The sequence below is a fragment of the Pteronotus mesoamericanus genome, unplaced genomic scaffold (assembly GCF_021234165.1).
Source record: "Pteronotus mesoamericanus isolate MK-2021 breed Mesoamerican mustached bat unplaced genomic scaffold, CSHL_Meso_final contig_32, whole genome shotgun sequence".
Taxonomy (NCBI): Eukaryota; Metazoa; Chordata; class Mammalia; order Chiroptera; family Mormoopidae; genus Pteronotus; species Pteronotus mesoamericanus.
The window spans coordinates 11,307,437-11,325,792 of NW_026555134.1; the positions used below are offsets into that span (position 1 = coordinate 11,307,437).

Here is an 18,356-nt window from a genome sequence, read left to right on the forward strand (position 1 = left end):
AGGAGCAATTTCTATAAATAATGTTCTAATGCATAGTGGGTATTTATAAGCCAGCATGTGATTTTAACAGGTCATATTCATCCCAGACTTTTATGTATTTTTTTAAACTTTTTTTTCCTCCCAGGAGTGAGTATGGAGAGGTTTGCGGAAGAAGCAGATGTAGTAATAGTTGGCGCAGGCCCTGCAGGGCTCTCTGCTGCTATCCGGCTAAAGCAATTGGCTGCTAAACATGAGAAGGACATCCGTGTGTGTCTGGTGGAGAAAGCTGCGCAGATAGGAGCTCACACTCTCTCAGGGGCTTGCCTTGATCCACGTGCTTTTGAAGAACTGTTCCCAGACTGGAAGGAGAAAGGAGTATGAAAACTGGTTTTTGTGAAAAGTCTAATCTTTATTATATCTACTTCCAAATTACTAGAATATGGGAAATGCTCTTTATGTAATTCTATCTTTTAAAGGATAATTATTGATTTTTTTATTTATAAGAGGCAGAGATAGATTAAATCATATAAAATGTAGTTATAATTTTAACATATTAACTTATATTTTTATGTAATGCCTTCTATGTGTTACACTTCTGTACTGGATTTATAAGAAGGCATTATCTTAAGAAGATCTTGGAATATTTGTACCAAATAAAATACAGCATTTTGATTTTCAAGGTGTTTTCTAACTTTTTCTGTGTTTAACACAATGAACAGCATTAATACAATTAAATAAATTTATTTATTTAAAATTAGTAAAATTAATAAAAAATTAAAATTAAATAAATTTATTTAAATAAACTTAGATAACACTTAATTAAGAACAATGATATAAACACAAGTCTAAATTGCCTGGGACATTGCAGTATCTGAAGGCAAAGTGGATAATCTAATCTAATTTTCTAAGGCAATAAATCATGGTCACCCATAACTTAAGCAGAAAAGACATTGATATCATATGCAGAGAACTGAGTGCCTGTTTTACTGCTCATGTAGTTTGTGTGACCTTGGTTAAAATTTTACACATATTTCAGTTTTTTCTTATGTAAGATGGGTTATGTTACAGTTATTCTACCTTTAAGGTTAAAATATTTAGTATCTGTGAATATACTTTGTAAAGGTAAAGCATTACATAAATATTTCTGTATTCTTTTTATATGGAGTAAATACCAAAAATTTTATATCTGCTGTCCTTTCTCAAATATCAAGCTCCTCTAAACTTGAAATACTTGGATTGTGCCTCATTAACTTTCTCTTTTTAATATTAGATCAGAAATAGATGTAATTGAATGATTATTAGCATACTATCAATTGTAATAGAGAAAGCTTTTTACATCAGAACCCTATATAGCTAGGCAGAAACAATTCATTACATACATGTTAACTGTCTTTATCCAAAGGAAAAATAAAACTTGTCTTCTCTTTTCATCAAGCAGGAAGTTACAGCTTGGAGCACGTTCCTAAGCTAAACTCCCATGGACAGGGAGACAGAGCATTCTCCTTGACATTCACATTTCAAAGATGTCTCCAAAGTCCCAAAAAAAGACATCTCTGGGATGCAAAACTGGCTTATTTAGGTTTTAAAAAGATTACCATGCATCTCAAAAAGACAAAGGATTTACAATCCAATTTTTCTAAAGAAAATAATGAAAGAAAATTGAAAATTTACTTTTTGATAGTTTTTTTAAAATTATTTGTATTTACCTTTACAAATATGAACCTCCTTTTCTTTCCTTATTTTGTTTCTAGGCTCCACTTAACACTCCAGTAACCGAAGATCGGTTTGGAATTTTAACAGAGAAATATAGAATTCCTGTGCCAATTCTTCCGGGTAAGATATGCTAAATAATCATAGAATCATAGAATTCCACAGCTGGAAGGAACTGCATTTCATCTGGTGAAATTCCTTTCTTTTACAGATGAGAAAACTGAAGCCCAGATATTTGTAGGACATACCTAGAGTTACACAGCTAGCTTATGGGAAAGAAGGACTAGAGGCCAGTTCTTTAGTCTTCCACTAGGAGAGCTGAGATAGCCTTGTAAACCAACTCGGAACTTTTTCTCTTCCTCACCCAAGGATATGTTTATTGATTTTAGAGTGCGAGGAAGCGGCGGGGGGTGGGGGGGAGTGGGAGGAGAGAGAAACATGGATTGGTTGCATCCCATATGTGCCCCAACTGGGGATCAAGCCCGCAACCTAGGTATGTGACCTGCAAGCTTTTGGTGCATGGGACAGTGCTCCAACCAACTGAACCACCTGGCCAGGGACCAACTAGGAATTTTTAATTTAATGCTCGAATGTTTTTTAATTTAATAATTAGAACTCTAGACTAAAATTATAGAACATAAATTGAAATTGTGACCATGAATTTTAGAACATAAACTGAAAATGTGGCCATAAGATAATATGTATATTTATTCAGAAATTATACATTGATTAGAATTTTTAAATTAAGTGTTTATGTTTTGATATATTTATAAATTTTTTAATTAAGTATTTATGTTTGTGATTTGTTATTAATTTGTTTTAAATTAAGTGTTAATGCTTTTGAGACATTTTATCAATAAAAAGTCAGATTTATAAATTAAGCATTTATTTGTAGGTCTTCCAATGAATAATCATGGCAATTACATTGTACGCTTGGGACATTTAGTGAGCTGGATGGGAGAGCAGGCAGAAGCCCTTGGTGTTGAAGTATACCCTGGTTATGCTGCTGCTGAGGTTTGTATAGTTTGGTTTGGTTCCAATACTTATAGAAAGTAATCTGTTTTCCTTTTGAATATAAACCAAGAATGGTATGAGATAAAGAAATAAATATTTTAGAAAAGCCACAGGATTTTAGAATTGCAAGATTAGAAAGGTCTGCATAATCCAGAATACTTGAATTCTTTGTGTTGTACCCACATCAAGTGATGGTCCGATTTATGATTGAACCCCATTAGGATGAAGAGATCTCTGTCTTTTCATTTGGTAATGGATTGTTGGTAATGCTCTCTTATATTGATTATAAAGTCATTTAGTGTTTTATATAGAACAAATCTATGCCCTCTTCCAATTTGAAAGAGACCTTTTATTTATAATTATGTCCTGTTCTCTCTTCTTCTCTACCTTTAGTCTTGTGTTTTTTTCTTTCCCAAGTTAAATATTCCCAGTTCATTCAGTCATTGTCTTACATAGTTTGAGTTCCTTCAGTATTCTCATTGTTGTCCTCTGAATATATTTCCCTTTTATCACCTCATATGGAGACAATAAGAATGAATACATTGCTTTCAGCCTAGTATGGAGGAGGGCTATTATCTTCATTGTAGAAAATGTTCTTCTGTTAATTCACTCCAAGTACTTCTTTTGACAACCATAACATACTGTTTATTTTCACTAAATATTATTGGAGAAATTATTAAAATAAAATCTGCCAACTCAGAAAAATCACCTCTACAAATTATAAAAAGATTTATTCTTTGTGTTAAGAATTTTTTGTATTTTTAAAAATATTTTATTTTTTATGCTATTACTGTTGTCCCAATTTTTCTCCCTTTGCCCCTCCTCCACTTAGCATTCCCCCAACTCCCACAGGCAGTTCCCACATGGCTGTCCATGTCCACAGATAACACATGTATGTTCTTTGACTAATCCCTTCACCTTCTTTCATTCAGTCCCCACCTCCCCGCTCCCGTCTTACAGCCGTCAGTCTGTTCCATGTTTCTATGTCTCTGATTCTACTTTGCTCATTAGTTTATTTTGTTCATTAGATTCCCATATGTAAGTGGGACCATCTGGTATTTGTCTTTCACTGGCTGGCTTATTTCACGTAGCATAATAGTCAGTTTTATTCTTGAATAAGCATTAACCCAAGATTGCAATGCATGTCACTAGCATCCTGCTAGGGAGATTGTCAAGAGAGAAAGAAATCTCATCCATTTATATAGCCAGGTAGATACAATCTATTACATACATGTTGTCTGTATCCAAAGGAAAAATAAACTTCTTGTGACAAGCAGGAAGTTACAGCTTGGAGCCAAACACCTATCCTAGACTCCCACAGAGACAGGAAGACAGAACACCATCCTTCTCAGTAATCACATTCAAACATGTCTCTTAGGCTCCCGAGAAATACCTTTGTGAGATCACATCTGGCGGAAGTCTTATTTAGCTTTTTAAAAGATTTACATATATCTCAGAGAGCGAAAAAGTTTACAGTTAAGTTTTCTAAAGGATTTGCTGAAAGAATCTTGACTGAAAGAGAAGTTCTCTTATTTTGGTACTAGAGAAAATTCGAAATAACTTTGTATTTGTGTATACCCTTACAATATGTAAGTCAAATAAAAACACTTAGGGCACTTGCTAGTGTGGCTCAGTTGGTAGCAGTGTTGTTGTCCCATCACCTAAAGAAAGATTGCAGGTTCGATTCCTGGTCAGGGCACATACCTGGATTGTGGGTTCAGTCCCTGGTCCGGGCACATTAGGGAGGCAACAATCGATACATCGCTCTCGTGTTGATGTTTCTCTCTCTCCCATTTTCTCTCTCTAAAAGCATCAGAAAAACTGTCCTCAAGTGAGAATTTAAAATTAAAAAAAAACAAAACAAAGAACCACTTAGGTTTCTGTGTTATACTTGCTGCTATTAAATTGTTTTCCCAGCCCATACATATGCATTTGGTGTTTTAAACCCAAGTCTGGGTCTTTATATTTCTCCTGGTTAAAATGTTCTTGGGACCAGTGTCAAAGTTACAAATAGATAGTTTGTAGAATCAATCATTTTCACTTTTTGAGTACACACACACTTACTTACAGTCTCTTGTACCTCCTCTTTTCCTCATTTCCTTAAAGATCATTATCAACAGATTAATGATGTCAGTTTTTTGGTACTCTTTGAGCCTGACCTCAGTTCTAGTCCATAGCTGCATTCTATTTTCAAGGCATCAACTAAAACATTTATATCCTCTTTTTTTCGTATCTATTGTGGTTAATCCTTGTTTTACCTTCCACCCCTGTGCTTTCTGTTGTGTGATTGTAATGTACAATTTGCACTTTCCTATCCAAAGAGCATTTTTCTCCAGAGAGGAAACAAAGTAACATTTTTCATCCTCAGAAGTATACTTTTGACCAGTTTTTCCCCTTTCTTTCTCCTTTTTCCTGCCTCCCAAAATAAACTGTAATCGCCTATGGGCTGTCTTCAACCTCTGTTTTGTTGTTATGTTTCATTTTATGGTTCTTTTTTGAGGGGGTTGGGGGTGGTCTTAGCTCATTTGGGACAAGGCTTTCTTGGCACTGCTCTCTTTCCATCCCTGCTGATGGTCTTCATTTGTTACAGACCTTGACTTCAGGTTCTGTATATATGTTATTGATATCTGAACTCTTCAAACAGGTTTTGGTTTAATCTTACCGGTGTTTTAACGAGTCTCAAGTATCATCCCTGTTTTCTTTCTAGTCAGAGTTGTGGCATTTCTTTCATTTCCAACTGTTTGAGCCGTGTTCTTTTATACTCTGAAAGTGAGTAACTTGAAAACATGATTCCTTTTGTCTGAGCATTTTAAAGCCTGTATTCCTATAATCTAGAGAATGTGTTCATTTTCTAAAAAAATCTAAGGCTGTTTATTGTTTCTTTTTAAGGCTGTTTTGAATCCTAAGGTGATAATGAAATGGTTTTATTTTAGATTCTTTTTCATGAGGATGGTAGTGTAAAAGGAATTGCCACTAACGATGTAGGGATACAAAAGGATGGTGCGCCAAAGGTAAGCATTTTAATAATCATGTGCTTAACAAGTTGACACTTTTTTTAATTGATTTAAGCTTAATAATTTATTCTGGCTACAAATTACATGTTAAGCATATGTTAGAATATAATTATTAGTTTGGAATTTTTCATTAGGAAAACCCTCATACATGTATGTGTATGTGTATGATGTATATATATATGATATGAATAATCACTGCATAAGAAAAAATAGAAGTTACTAATAAACATATAAAAAATATTCAAATTCTCCAGTAACCAAAGATATTAAATTAATCATAATGAAATAATTCTCACTATTTAGACTGAAAATATTTAACACCAAGGATATTCCTCTGAGCCATGTTTATAATAGTAAAACAGTAGAACAACCTAAATGTCAGCTATTGAGAATTGATTGAAAAAATAGGGGAATCTATTCAAATATTAAAAATGAATGCTTTATTTGGTATATATTGCCTTAGGCAAATCACTTTATGATATAACATGAAACAATCATAAAAGTATGTCAGTGTAAACCTATTTTTGTATGACTGTATACACACATACTATACATGGGAATATATGAAGAGAGAAATATCAGGAAAGATATATTTTGTGAGGCTTTTCTGATTAATCTGTATTTCTTTATTCAGTATCATGTGCCAGATATAAGTACAAAATATAGAGAGAAATAAGAGAAAATTAGCTTTTTTCCCCCCTTGGGAAAAAAACTCAGTTTTATTATATACATTCAGCAATAGAGAACAAGTAAAATTAAAGTGAAAAAGCAAGTGGCTGAAGAATATATTCAGTATGATCCTATCTGTGTTAGAAGATATAAGTGGGCTCTGATTTTTATTGACGGAAATTTTCTGGCCTGAAAATTTCACAACAAAGCCATTAATAGTGATTTTTGCTTTAAATTATGAGACTGGAAAATCAGAAACAGTGGGGAAATGACCTTTCATTTTTTACTTTATTTATAGATAATCTTTTTTAGCATAAGCATGCTTTATTTGCTGTTTTAATCTTACAAACTTGATCATCCAATCAAGTAATTTTGAAGTAAAAAAGAAAAATATAACAAAGACACAAGATATATTATTAAATTTAAATTAGATTTCACTTATAACAGTACTTAGTTTTATTTCTAAGAGATTTACACTGTCTCTTCTATACCTGAATTACAGTTCAATTCAAAACTGACCAGAGTATGAATATATCTAAAATTGTCAAATGTTGCAGTTTAACACATTTTTATTTTTTAGACAACATTTGAGAGAGGACTAGAACTACATGCCAAAGTTACAATCTTTGCAGAGGGTTGCCACGGACATCTAGCTAAGCAACTGTATAAGAAGTTTGATTTGAGAGCCAGTTGTGATCCCCAAACCTACGGAATTGGACTGAAGGAGGTATCCTGGTTTTTGTAATTTTAATGTTGAAAGATAGAGCTTTAAATTCATTTGTATTATAATTTAATTATAATGTTGATTTAATTTTAGAGATATATTTTTCACTGACTTGAAATGTGCATTATGACAAAATATTTGAAATATTTTTCAAAGGGCTAGAAAATATATACTAATCAAAATTTCTTAGTATCTATATTGTGTCTATATGTAATAAATGCTTTATCAAATATTCCTGAGAGAAGTCGTGAACTTGAAAATATTTGTAACATTGATTTTTTTCATATGCTGTTATTCATATGCTGGTTGTAGGATGACCACATCGTACAAGAATGTTTTATTTGAAATTATATGAAGATAATTTAGTTCACAAAACATATACTCAGTTATGGTATATTGGCATGAAACCTAAAATTTAGATAGGTTAAGCGTTGTATATGTTCTCAATTTATCCAGTCTGTACACTGTTTTTTCAAACTTTAGGCTTATTAGAATGTAAAAATTTCATTATATCCTTTTGTTTAATTTTATTTTTAGGGTAAAGCTCAGGAAGGTTTAAATTCTATACATAACTAGATTCATTATATTGTGGGCTTAATTGTTTTGGTAGATTGCACATAATATCTGATTTTTAGACAATATTTAAGATGGAAATTGTTTGAAATTTAAAATTTACCATTCTAAAAATAGGATAAATAATTTGCTTCAGTTGAGGATGGGGTTGTGCAAGAAAGAGTGAAAAATTTCATTGAAGAATAACAGAGTGTGCTTTAAAGTCCTAGATCTTAAGTATACAGTTTGGTGGATTTTCACAGGGCGAACCACCCCCATGCAACCACCACCCAAATCAAGACATAAAATATTACCTATACCCTAGATGTTTCCCTCATCTATTCTGTAGTGTTTCATATAATTGCATGAAAGTCTTATTGATTTGAATGTCAAATTAATGTCTTAAAGTGTTCGTAACATTTCTGACCTTCTTTACTCTCTGAGTCATCATGCTGCAGCTTGATGATTTTTAATATTCGTTCTTTGATATTTGAAATACCTTTCTGTATTTCTTGTGTACAGTTATTTTTACTTGTAATTTTCATAAATAAGACGAACTTGGCAAGTTTTATACATAGTAGTGACATAAAAAAATTAACTAATGCTCTAAGACTTTTTTTTTTAAGCTATGGATTATTGATGAAAAGAAGTGGAAACCTGGGAGAGTTGATCACACTGTTGGCTGGCCCTTGGACAAACACACCTATGGAGGCTCTTTCCTCTATCATTTAAATGAAGGGGAACCCCTAGTAGCACTTGGTTTTGTGGTAAGTTATATGCCCGTTGTGGAAAGTTCAGAGTCACTAAATCATCACTGTTATAATAAACTAGGGATTTGAATCTGGAGAATGTAAAATGCTTTTTATTTAAAGCTTACATTCTGATTTTCTCAGTAGATTAAGTGTTTGTGATTATTATAGACATTAGTCTACTTAAACACACAGAGCTTCAGTAATAGCAGCTACTACATGCCAGGCACTCTGCTAGATATTTCACTGAGAACTCTGTTTCGTAAAAAATTCTATGCATTTTTTTAGGCACATCCTTATTTTACTGATGTGAAAACTGAAGTCCAAACAAGTTGAACAACTTTCCCACATATGCGCATTAAATGACAGGCAGTTTCACACCTGAACCTGTGTGACTTCAAAGCTCATTTCCAGTATGGCTGGCTGCCGCTGAAAATTCAGTTAGCACTGGTTTTGAACCTGTAACTTTTGGGCCACTTATGTCTTTGTAGTAAATTACATCTTGAACATCACAGGAAATGGAAAAATAATATGAATTTCTGCATCTTAGAATTAGCGGGAGCTTTTTTGTTTAATGTCATGCTTAAACCTACATATTAACCATTGTTAATTGTATGTGGTTTTGGTGTTTTTGAAATCCAGACAAGTGTTTAGCACATCATCTTTGTGTAGTTTTTCTAGTGATAATCTTTTCAAAACAAAAAAGTCTTGGTTATTAAGTTCAGTGCTCTGGTAATGCCTGATATTTCTTGTCCTTTTCTTTTTTCTGAGTGTCATTACATCCTTCTTCATTCGCGCCTCAGTAGTATTGCACATAGCTTGTTTATTTGTAGAGTTGGTATTGATAAATGAATAATAAATAATTACAACTCCTTTTGTAGAAACACAATGTGAGAGACACCTACAAATATTTTTCTAATGTGGACTTTGGTATATAGAACACAGTGATTTATTAATATGTTCCAAATTTTAAAAGTTTTTGTGATTATAAACACGAAGTACCCTTTTCTTTACCCTTTCTTTTTGAAACAGATTTTATTTAATTAATTATATTTAGGTTACTGTATATATTTCTCTAAATACTTTGAGTACAAGAAACAATGTACATGTTTTCTGATAAAAATTTCTCACAGTTTAGCTTGATATAGTTTGAAATAAAAATGTCTAATTTCATAAATATATCAAATTTAAATATAAAAATTTTAAGGTTGGTCTGGACTATCAAAATCCATTCCTGAGTCCATTTAGAGAGTTCCAGAGGTGGAAACACCATCCCAGCATTCAGCCAACGTTAGAAGGTGGAAAAAGGATTGCATATGGAGCCAGGGCTCTCAACGAAGGTGGCTTTCAGGTAACTCTCCCACCTTTTGCATTCCTCATTTATGTATTATAAATTTAGCATTGAAACTATGTTACAAATTTAAATAAAGAATAGCAGATCATCTCATAGGAAAAAATTTAGATAATTAAGCAAAGCACCCAGTGTTTTTAAGACTATGTCACATTGTAGTTAAGTAACTTACACAATGAATTTTAAGAATGTATTGATTTCTAGAGAGAAATTCACAGGCTATTTGTTTGTTTGTTTTTAACCAGAAAGTTAAAACTATGTGATCCAAAATATTTCCTTTTATTCCTTAGCTTCCAGGAAACTCAAAGGCAAATTTAGTTTTCAGCAAAGATAATTAATTCATCCCAACTACATAGTAGCATCCATGCCTTTTAGGTGAGCTCTGTTAAGCTTTTACTCTTACTTGTACAATTTTAGTGTATGTTCAAAGTAAATCTTAACAAATATCATTAATGTATTAAATATAAACTAATTGAACAATGAAATAAGACATAGATAGCTAACTATAATAAAAGCTGTTAGCACTAGTGTAGAAATAGCATTAGACAGGTAAGACAATCTTTTAAAAAATCTGCTATAAAACACATACCAGATGATTTGGAGCGTTACGTAACTTCTCAGCCCTTAAGGGATCATCTGTAAAATAAAGATAATCCCTTCCGTCTCTAGTATCCTAAGAATCTAGGACTATTTTAGAAATTGGGTATCTTTGAAAAATGTCATTGTAAAAGTAACAAATCGATAATAGAAAATTGGGGAGGGGGAGGGTAGTTGACTTTGTTTCTAGTGTAATGATTTGTTTGCAACAAAAATTTATTAATTGAAAAACTATATTCAAGCCCATTAAACTCTTTTGAATGATGTCTGTAATACCTAGTATCAGTCTGATTCTATTCTTTTTCATTTATAGCATAAAGATTTTGGTATATTCAGTGGTACATACAAATTCTCATTTAAAAACATCTGCCTTATGTGTTTCAAACATCTCAGGTGTTTTTTAGATTATCAGGATGAGATGACCACACACTCCCGCATTTTTTACCTAAATTTTCTGATTTAATTAGTTGTTTCAGAAACTTATTTTCAGTAAGTTTTGAAGACCCATAAGAAGCAATAGTTTGGAACATTCCGTTTTATTTATTTTGAGCTAACAAATATTACATAACCTTTTTTTTTTTTTTTTCCTTCGGTCTATACCCAGAACTCACCTTTTCCTGATCGGTTTCTAATTATTTGTAGCCCCAATTTAACGAATGTCCCAGAACACAACATTTCTGAGTACAACTCTTCCTTGGTCCCTAGTTCCTTAACAAAATGCCCAGTGCCAGTAACACTGCTCACACAGAGCATTCTCCCAGAACTTAAACACACACACTTTCATTGGGCCATGAAATTTTTACTCTTAAGATTTAAGCACCAATTTGGAAAAACTTGCACTAACAATCCACATCCTGTCTTCTGGTTCTTGAATTGAACATAGTGTTAGCAAGGCCACAGCCCTATTTGAGGAAAGCACTGTCATTATCCAAGCTCCCAAGCATTATCTGTTTTTAGCTAGTGACATTCCAGAAAGTGTTCACCCATACTGTCTACTTCGTGATCCAGACATAATGCTCTTTTATCTAGGTGGTTCTGACCTTGATCCCTTTTGTTAACATATTTTATTTAAATATGTTAAACCTCTGGTCTTAAATCTGCCTCATGTAGATTAGTTATGGGGAGGAAGAAGGGAAAGTTTTTAATAGAAAAATAGTAATAGTTCTAATCCCCATTCATAGGGAAAGGGAAAAACTGCCCTTGCTCGGATTTTTTTTCTTCAGTATATTCATTTTCTTGTATTTTAAAAAAAAATGTTTCCCTATATCATTGGAAGACTTATTTACGAGGTTATAATTTGGAATGGTCAGTTTTACATGTTTAATTTGAGCTAACAATACACTCTAAATGTTTCTTTCCTCAGTCTATACCAAAACTCACCTTTCCTGGTGGTTTACTAATTGGTTGTAGCCCTGGTTTTATGAATGTTCCCAAGATCAAAGGTACCCACACAGCCATGAAAAGTGGAGTTTTGGCAGCAGAATCTATTTTTAATCAAGTAACTAATGACAATCTCCAATCAAAGACAATAGGTAAGAACTTCCTATTTAAAGTATAGAAAATTGTTAAGTTTTTCATTGAGATATTAAAAAGAAGTTACTTAAACATACAGTCAGTATATAGCTAGAACATGAAAATAAATACAGTTAAAAATCTGGAGGTTTTTTAAATATATTTCATTGACTATGCTATTACATAAGTTGTCCCAATTTTTCCTCCTCTGTCCCCTTCACCTGGAACTCCCCCCATTCCCTCTGGCAATTGCCCCCTACCTCGCAGTTCTTGCTCCTGGGTCATGCATAAAAGTTCCTTGGCTACTCTTCCTATACTGTTCTTAACAGCCCCCTGTCTATTCTGTACCTACAGATTTGTACTTCTTAATCCCTGTACCTTTTCCCTCATTCTCTCCCTTCCCCTTCCCAACTGATAACCCTCCAAATGATCTCCATATCTGTGATTCTGTTTCTGTTCTGCTAGTTTGCTTAGTTTGTTTTTTAGATTCAATTGTTGAGACTTGTGAATTTATTGCCATTTTTCTTGTTTATAGTTTTGATCTTCTTTTTCTTAAATAAGTCCCTTTAACATTTCATATAATAATGGCTTGGCGACAGTGAACTCCTTTAGTTTTACCTTGTCTGGGAAGCACTTTATCTGCCCTTTGATTCTAAATGATAGCTTTACTGGATAGAGTAATCTAGATTGTATGTCCTTGCTTTTTTCATCACTTTGAATACTTCTTGCCAAGCTGTTGTAGCCTGCAAAGTTTCTTTTGAAAAATCAGCTGACAGTCTTATGGGAGCTCCTTTGTAGGTAACTACCTGCTTTTCTCATGCTGCTTTTAAGATTCTCTCTTTGTCTTTAATCTTTGGTATTTTAATTATGATGTGTCTCGGTGTGGTCCTCTTTGTGTCCGTCTTGTTGGGGACTTTCTGTGCTTCCTGGACTTGTATGTCTGTTTTCTTCACCAAATTAGAGATGTTTTCTTTCATTATTTTTTCAAATAAATTTTCAATTTCTTATTCTTTCTCTTCTCCTTCTGGCACCCTGTGATATGAATGTTGGTACATTTAAAGTCCCAAAGGCTCCTTAGCCTATCCTTATGTTTTTGGATTCTTTTTTTCTTCTTGCTGTTCTGATTGAATGTTTTTTTCTTCCTTATGTTCCAAATCATTGATTTGATTCTTGGCTTCATCCACTCCACTGTTGGTTCCCTCTAAGTTTTTCTTTATTTCACTTAGTGTAGCTTTCATTTCTGCCTGGATCTTTTTTACACTGTTGAAGCACCCAGTGAGTTCCTTGGGCATCCTAATAACCAATATTTTGAACTCTGCATTTGATAGATTGCTTTTTTCCATTTTGTTCGTTCTTTTTCTGGAGTTTTGTTCTGTGCTTTCATTTGACAGCCTCCCTGCATTTGTATCTATGTATTAGGAAGAGCTGCTCTGACTCCCTATCTTAGTAGTGTGGCCTATTGTAGAAAGTGCACTGGTTAAGTAGGATGGGGTGGAGCCTTAGGTAAACACCAGGGCGGGGCCACCCGTGTCCACCAAGTTGATGGAGTCTCTGCTTTGTGGCTTTTCATCAGGGAGGGCTCAGAAAGGGGACTATGGCCGCTGCCTGGCCTCGGCAGTTTTGTCCAGGCGGAGGCTGTCTCCCAGGACTTGCCTTGATGCCAAACACTTCAGTTTCTCCCCATAGGCCACTGGTGCCCTTCCAGCTACTGCCCTGGTGCTGCAGCCCAGAGGGAGTGAGTCTGCGAAAGTCCTAAGTCCATTGCAGGCCCTTTAAGAGGAGATGCCTGAGAATTCCACAGTTACTTTTGCCACCCCAATCCCCACTTGTTTTTATAGCCATAAGTTATGAGGACTGATCTTCCTGGCATTGGAACGCTGGTCTGGGTGGGCTGGAGTGTGGGACTGGGACCCCTCGCTCCCCAGGTATCCCTCCTGGTTTTTATCTGCCACGCACAGGTGTGGGACCCCACTTCTGCATCTCCACCACTCCTTCACATTTGGATGAATGTCACTTCTTTAATTCCTTTGTTGTCAGACTTCGTACAGCTCAATTTTCTGACAATTCTGAGTGATAGTTGTTTTGTAATTTAGTTGTAATTTTTGCTGTGGTTGTGCAAGGTGGTAAGCCATGTTTACCTACATCCCCATCTTGAATGGAAGTCTTGAGGTATTATTAATGTATATTTCAATTGACATTAAAAGATATATATAAAAATATATAGTTTCCTTTATACAAAGCATTAATATGTATGTAGTGCAAAGAAAACTAAATGACCTACTCTCAATAATTAACCAGATTTTAAAACAATGATCTGTTGATATCAAAAGTGGAATACTACCAGTGGTGCCCCACCTACTTAGTAGTGATTTCAGGTTGGACTTACTGCATTACCTTACATACATGTAATATACACACTAAGATATCTCACAAATACTGAAGGATCTTGTCTGAAAACAGAAGAGCTGTGGAAATCTTGGAATCCAGCAACACCGTGCCCTGGCAGGCTTGACAAGCACAGGCATATATGAACATGACCCTTCTGCTACGGCGGAGAGGAACAGGTAGCACTAGACCACCGTAAACCCTTTGTCTAACAAGACCCTCTAATGATTCTACACTTTCCTCAGAATCATGATCAAAGTTCCCTCACTCCTCTGACTTACATCTCTTTTGACTCTCATTCCAGGCACACAGGCCTCCTCACTGATGCTAGAACATGCCAAGCATGCACCCTTTCATGGTCCTTGCTCGTGGCCAGCTCTCTCGCTCTCTTCGCCTTTGCTCAATTACCACTCTCGCAGCAGAGACAACTGATTTGCAACATACACAGAATACTCCCCTGCCATCACACACATACACATTTTTTTCTATAGTTTTTTCTACCCTTGACACTCTATGAAATTTATCAACTTTGTCTTTGTCTTTGTCTTGTGCTTGGATGGAAAACTCCAAGAAAGGAGGCAATCGATTCACTATGAATCCCAAACACCTGGCACATAGTAGCAACTCAATAGCTGTTGGTTAATAGGCCTTTGTCCTTAGAATCCCAGATAACAAATGTCCCTCCACTTAGAAGTTTGCAACCTAACTATGCCTTCAAATATATTTGTAGGTAGGGAGGCCTAAGCTGTGGGAGGAGGAGGTAAGGTAGAACAGAAAAGGCAAGGTGGAATGTGATGGTTGAGTAGTGGAGTGCTTTTTCTATTTTTCTTGCCAAGCATCGTTCCTATTTGGACCAATTTATCATGTACACATAGCACCTCACATAGAAAGTACTTGAGCAAGTAGATCACCAAAGACTAGATTTGGGACTAAAGCCTGAAGGAAAAGGGAGCCAGAACAGTAAACAATGACTGGAAATAGTATAGTCACTGTGTAGTGTACAAAAGTTCATAAGAACCATTTTGTCCCATTAAATGTTAAATGCATGCACCAAGTTTTAGGTGTTGTTACAGCTTCCTAGGGCTGCCACAGCAAAGTGCCACAAACTGGGTGACTTAAAACAATATAAATTTGAGTTCTGCAGGCTAGCAGTTTGAAATTAAGGTATTGGCAGGACCATACTCTCTCTGTAAGTCTCTGGATGAATCTTTTCTTGCCTCTCCCCAGCTTTTGAAAGTCCCAGGCATTCCTTGGTTTGTGACAGAATTAACTCTAATCTCTGCCTCCATCTTTACCTGTCTTCTGTTTATCCATGTCCCATAAGGACACCAGTCATTAGATTAAGCGCCCACTCTACTCCAGTATGACCTCATCTTAACTATTACATTTTCAACAACACTATTCTTACCCATTCTTAAATACTGCGGGGTTAGGACTACAAAACATCTTTTTTGCGGGGCGGGGTGGGGACACAGTTCAGTCCGTAATACGCATTTCATTTGATCACTTTTTTTTTTTTTTTTTTTTTTGCTTTTATAGGTAGCATAAACTCTTAAGCTTCTTTTTCAGTTTCACTAAATTTTGTAACTTAATTTTCCATGCAACCACTGTAAGAAATCAAATGCCTGTTTGTTAACAAAATATATTAAAACTTGTCTTTTTGGAAGATGCCAACATTTATACATGAAACATTCATGTGGTGTTATGACCACCTGTTTTTTAAAATTCACTCATGAGATTTTCAGCAGCAAAATACCTTGATAAAGTACTTTATACTCCTTGAGGCAATTTCACATTTAATGTTTCATGTTCTTAATAAAAGGACTCCATGTAGCTGAGTATGAAGACAGTTTGAAGAAATCATGGGTGTGGAAAGAGCTATATAGTGTTCGAAATATAAGACCCTCCTGCCATGGAATCCTGGGTTTATATGGAGGGATGATTTACACTGGAATCTTTTACTGGATATTTAGAGGGATGGAGCCATGGACTCTAAAACATAAAGGTAATTGCAATACATTTGAGAGTATGAATGCTGGTATTAAAAACTCATCAGTGGGATCCATTAAGTAGTGAACTTTTTTAATGTTTAAACTTGCTTTATTAATGACAAATTCAGTATCTTTAAGACAACAGTATATTATTATGAAAGTTTTATTTCTTTGGTATATTTTCAAGTTTTTATTAAAATGTTTTTTTTAAGTACTTTAAATGTATTTTTATTTAAAATGTTCCTCGAAACTTTTGAAGGTACTGACTCTGATCAGCTCAAGCCAGCCAAGGATTGCACACCTATTGAATACCCAAAACCTGATGGACAGATTAGTTTTGACCTTTTGTCATCTGTGGCTCTGAGTGGTACCAATCATGAACACGACCAGCCAGCACATTTAACCTTAAAGGATGACAGTATACCTGTAAATAGAAATTTGGCAATATACGATGGACCTGAGCAGCGATTCTGCCCTGCAGGTCAGTGCTATGGTTTCCATTCAGTCCTGATGTACAAGTATTTGTTTTAAACATGTGAGAAATATGCCCCCATTCCTTTAGAAAATATTATTTTATGCCTCTTACTCTAGCAATGTTAAAATAGGGATTTTTTTGTGACACCTGCTTCAGATATTTCTTAAAAAAAAAGCAGTGTCTACCCTTGGACCAAAATAAGGATTATGGAACACCAAATACCATCATTAGTCACGGCTGCTCACTTCATACACAGAGTATGTGTGTAGATGCTTAAATACTGGTGATAGCCATATCCAGCTCAAGTGGCCCCAGACTATAAATTCATCATGAATACTGTATCTTTTAGTGCTCAGTTTTCAACTAGAATTATAAAATAGTAACTCAACTGATAAACTGTATTCAGATGTAAAAATTAATACACTCTAGAGAAGTACTAGAAAAGTCTTTAAAAAGCAACAACTTTGTCTTGACTTCAATCGTCTGTCATTATACCAGGTGAGGGTAAGAACTGGCTCGATTTTCTTTTCAGCTATAGCATCACATAGTACATAATATATATTTACATAAAATTGTAACTCGGAAGCAACCAAGATCTTTGTAATATGCTCTGTGGACAAACATTCAGAAAACAAAACTTCACGGTTTCTGTAGCTACTGTTTCCTGGACTTCAATTTCTATTTCTGAATTTTTAAAGTTAAAAAAGTTAGGTACTTCACAATATTGTTTATTTCTTCCTACAGGAGTTTATGAATTTGTACCTTTGGAACAAGGTGATGGATTTCGGTTACAGATAAATGCTCAGAACTGTGTGCATTGTAAAACATGTGATATTAAAGATCCAAGTCAGAATATTAACTGGGTGGTACCCGAAGGTGGTGGAGGACCTGCTTATAATGGAATGTAAACTGCAGCTGATTTCATTTGCAGGCAAGTCTGATAATCACTTTCTCTAAAATGTATGGTAAGCTAACTTTAAAATGGTGAGAAATTAACAAGTGTCAAAATTTTGTACAGTGTATTATTGATCACAATGTTCATAAAATCAGGGAAACAAATTTTATAGTACATCTAAAATTGTCCCATAAAAACTTATCAATATTTATCTTAAATAAAACTTTGTAAGTGATGTGGCACCTACATATCTCTTCAGTTCTTTAATGATTCAGTACCAACGGCAGAATAAACTATTGGCCTTTAATGTACATTTGACTCATCAAATGAAACATTTTAAGTATAAAAATAAATGTATATTGTAGGCCATAGGCTGGCATCCAGTCCACCACTTTTTTTCATTTTACTGGAACATACAGCCATGGCATGCCCACTGGTTTACACTGAGCTGTTGTTATAGAATACAGTGGTCCCAAAAATTTACTAATCTGGCCCTTTAGAGAAAGTTTGCTGACCCCCGAACATACATTATCTGTATTACCTGTAAGTATAAAATACCAGGACAAATCAACCACAGTATAGAGCTACATCAGAGAATTGAGGGAAATCATATTAAAAAGTGAAGCTTTTGTCTGTTTATTCAACAAGATGTATCTTTAATTTAAAAATAGGTTGAACACCATTGTTATTTGTGAATAATGTAGATGGCCATGAAAAAAAAATTAACTTCACTGTAGTT

The 18,356-nt window shown here is 34.5% G+C and overlaps 1 protein-coding gene across 2 annotated transcripts in view; it reads left to right on the forward strand.

Moving 5' to 3' along the window:
• Window positions 1–18,356, forward strand: part of ETFDH (electron transfer flavoprotein dehydrogenase) — a 30,446-nt gene that overhangs the window by 6,059 nt on the left and 6,031 nt on the right. Inside the window, exons 3-13 of one of the 2 annotated variants that reach the window (XM_054576090.1) lie at window positions 125–354; window positions 1,731–1,812; window positions 2,585–2,703; window positions 5,637–5,714; window positions 6,967–7,113; window positions 8,289–8,429; window positions 9,619–9,762; window positions 11,723–11,891; window positions 16,079–16,261; window positions 16,507–16,728; window positions 17,467–17,653. In XM_054576090.1, the coding sequence (XP_054432065.1) occupies window positions 125–354; window positions 1,731–1,812; window positions 2,585–2,703; window positions 5,637–5,714; window positions 6,967–7,113; window positions 8,289–8,429; window positions 9,619–9,762; window positions 11,723–11,891; window positions 16,079–16,261; window positions 16,507–16,728; window positions 17,467–17,630 (1,679 nt within the window). In that variant the 3' untranslated portion in view covers window positions 17,631–17,653. Of the gene's footprint in view, window positions 1–124; window positions 355–1,730; window positions 1,813–2,584; window positions 2,704–5,636; window positions 5,715–6,966; window positions 7,114–8,288; window positions 8,430–9,618; window positions 9,763–11,722; window positions 11,892–16,078; window positions 16,262–16,506; window positions 16,729–17,466; window positions 18,354–18,356 lie in introns of those variants that run through there. The other variant, XM_054576089.1, reaches the window with a different exon arrangement.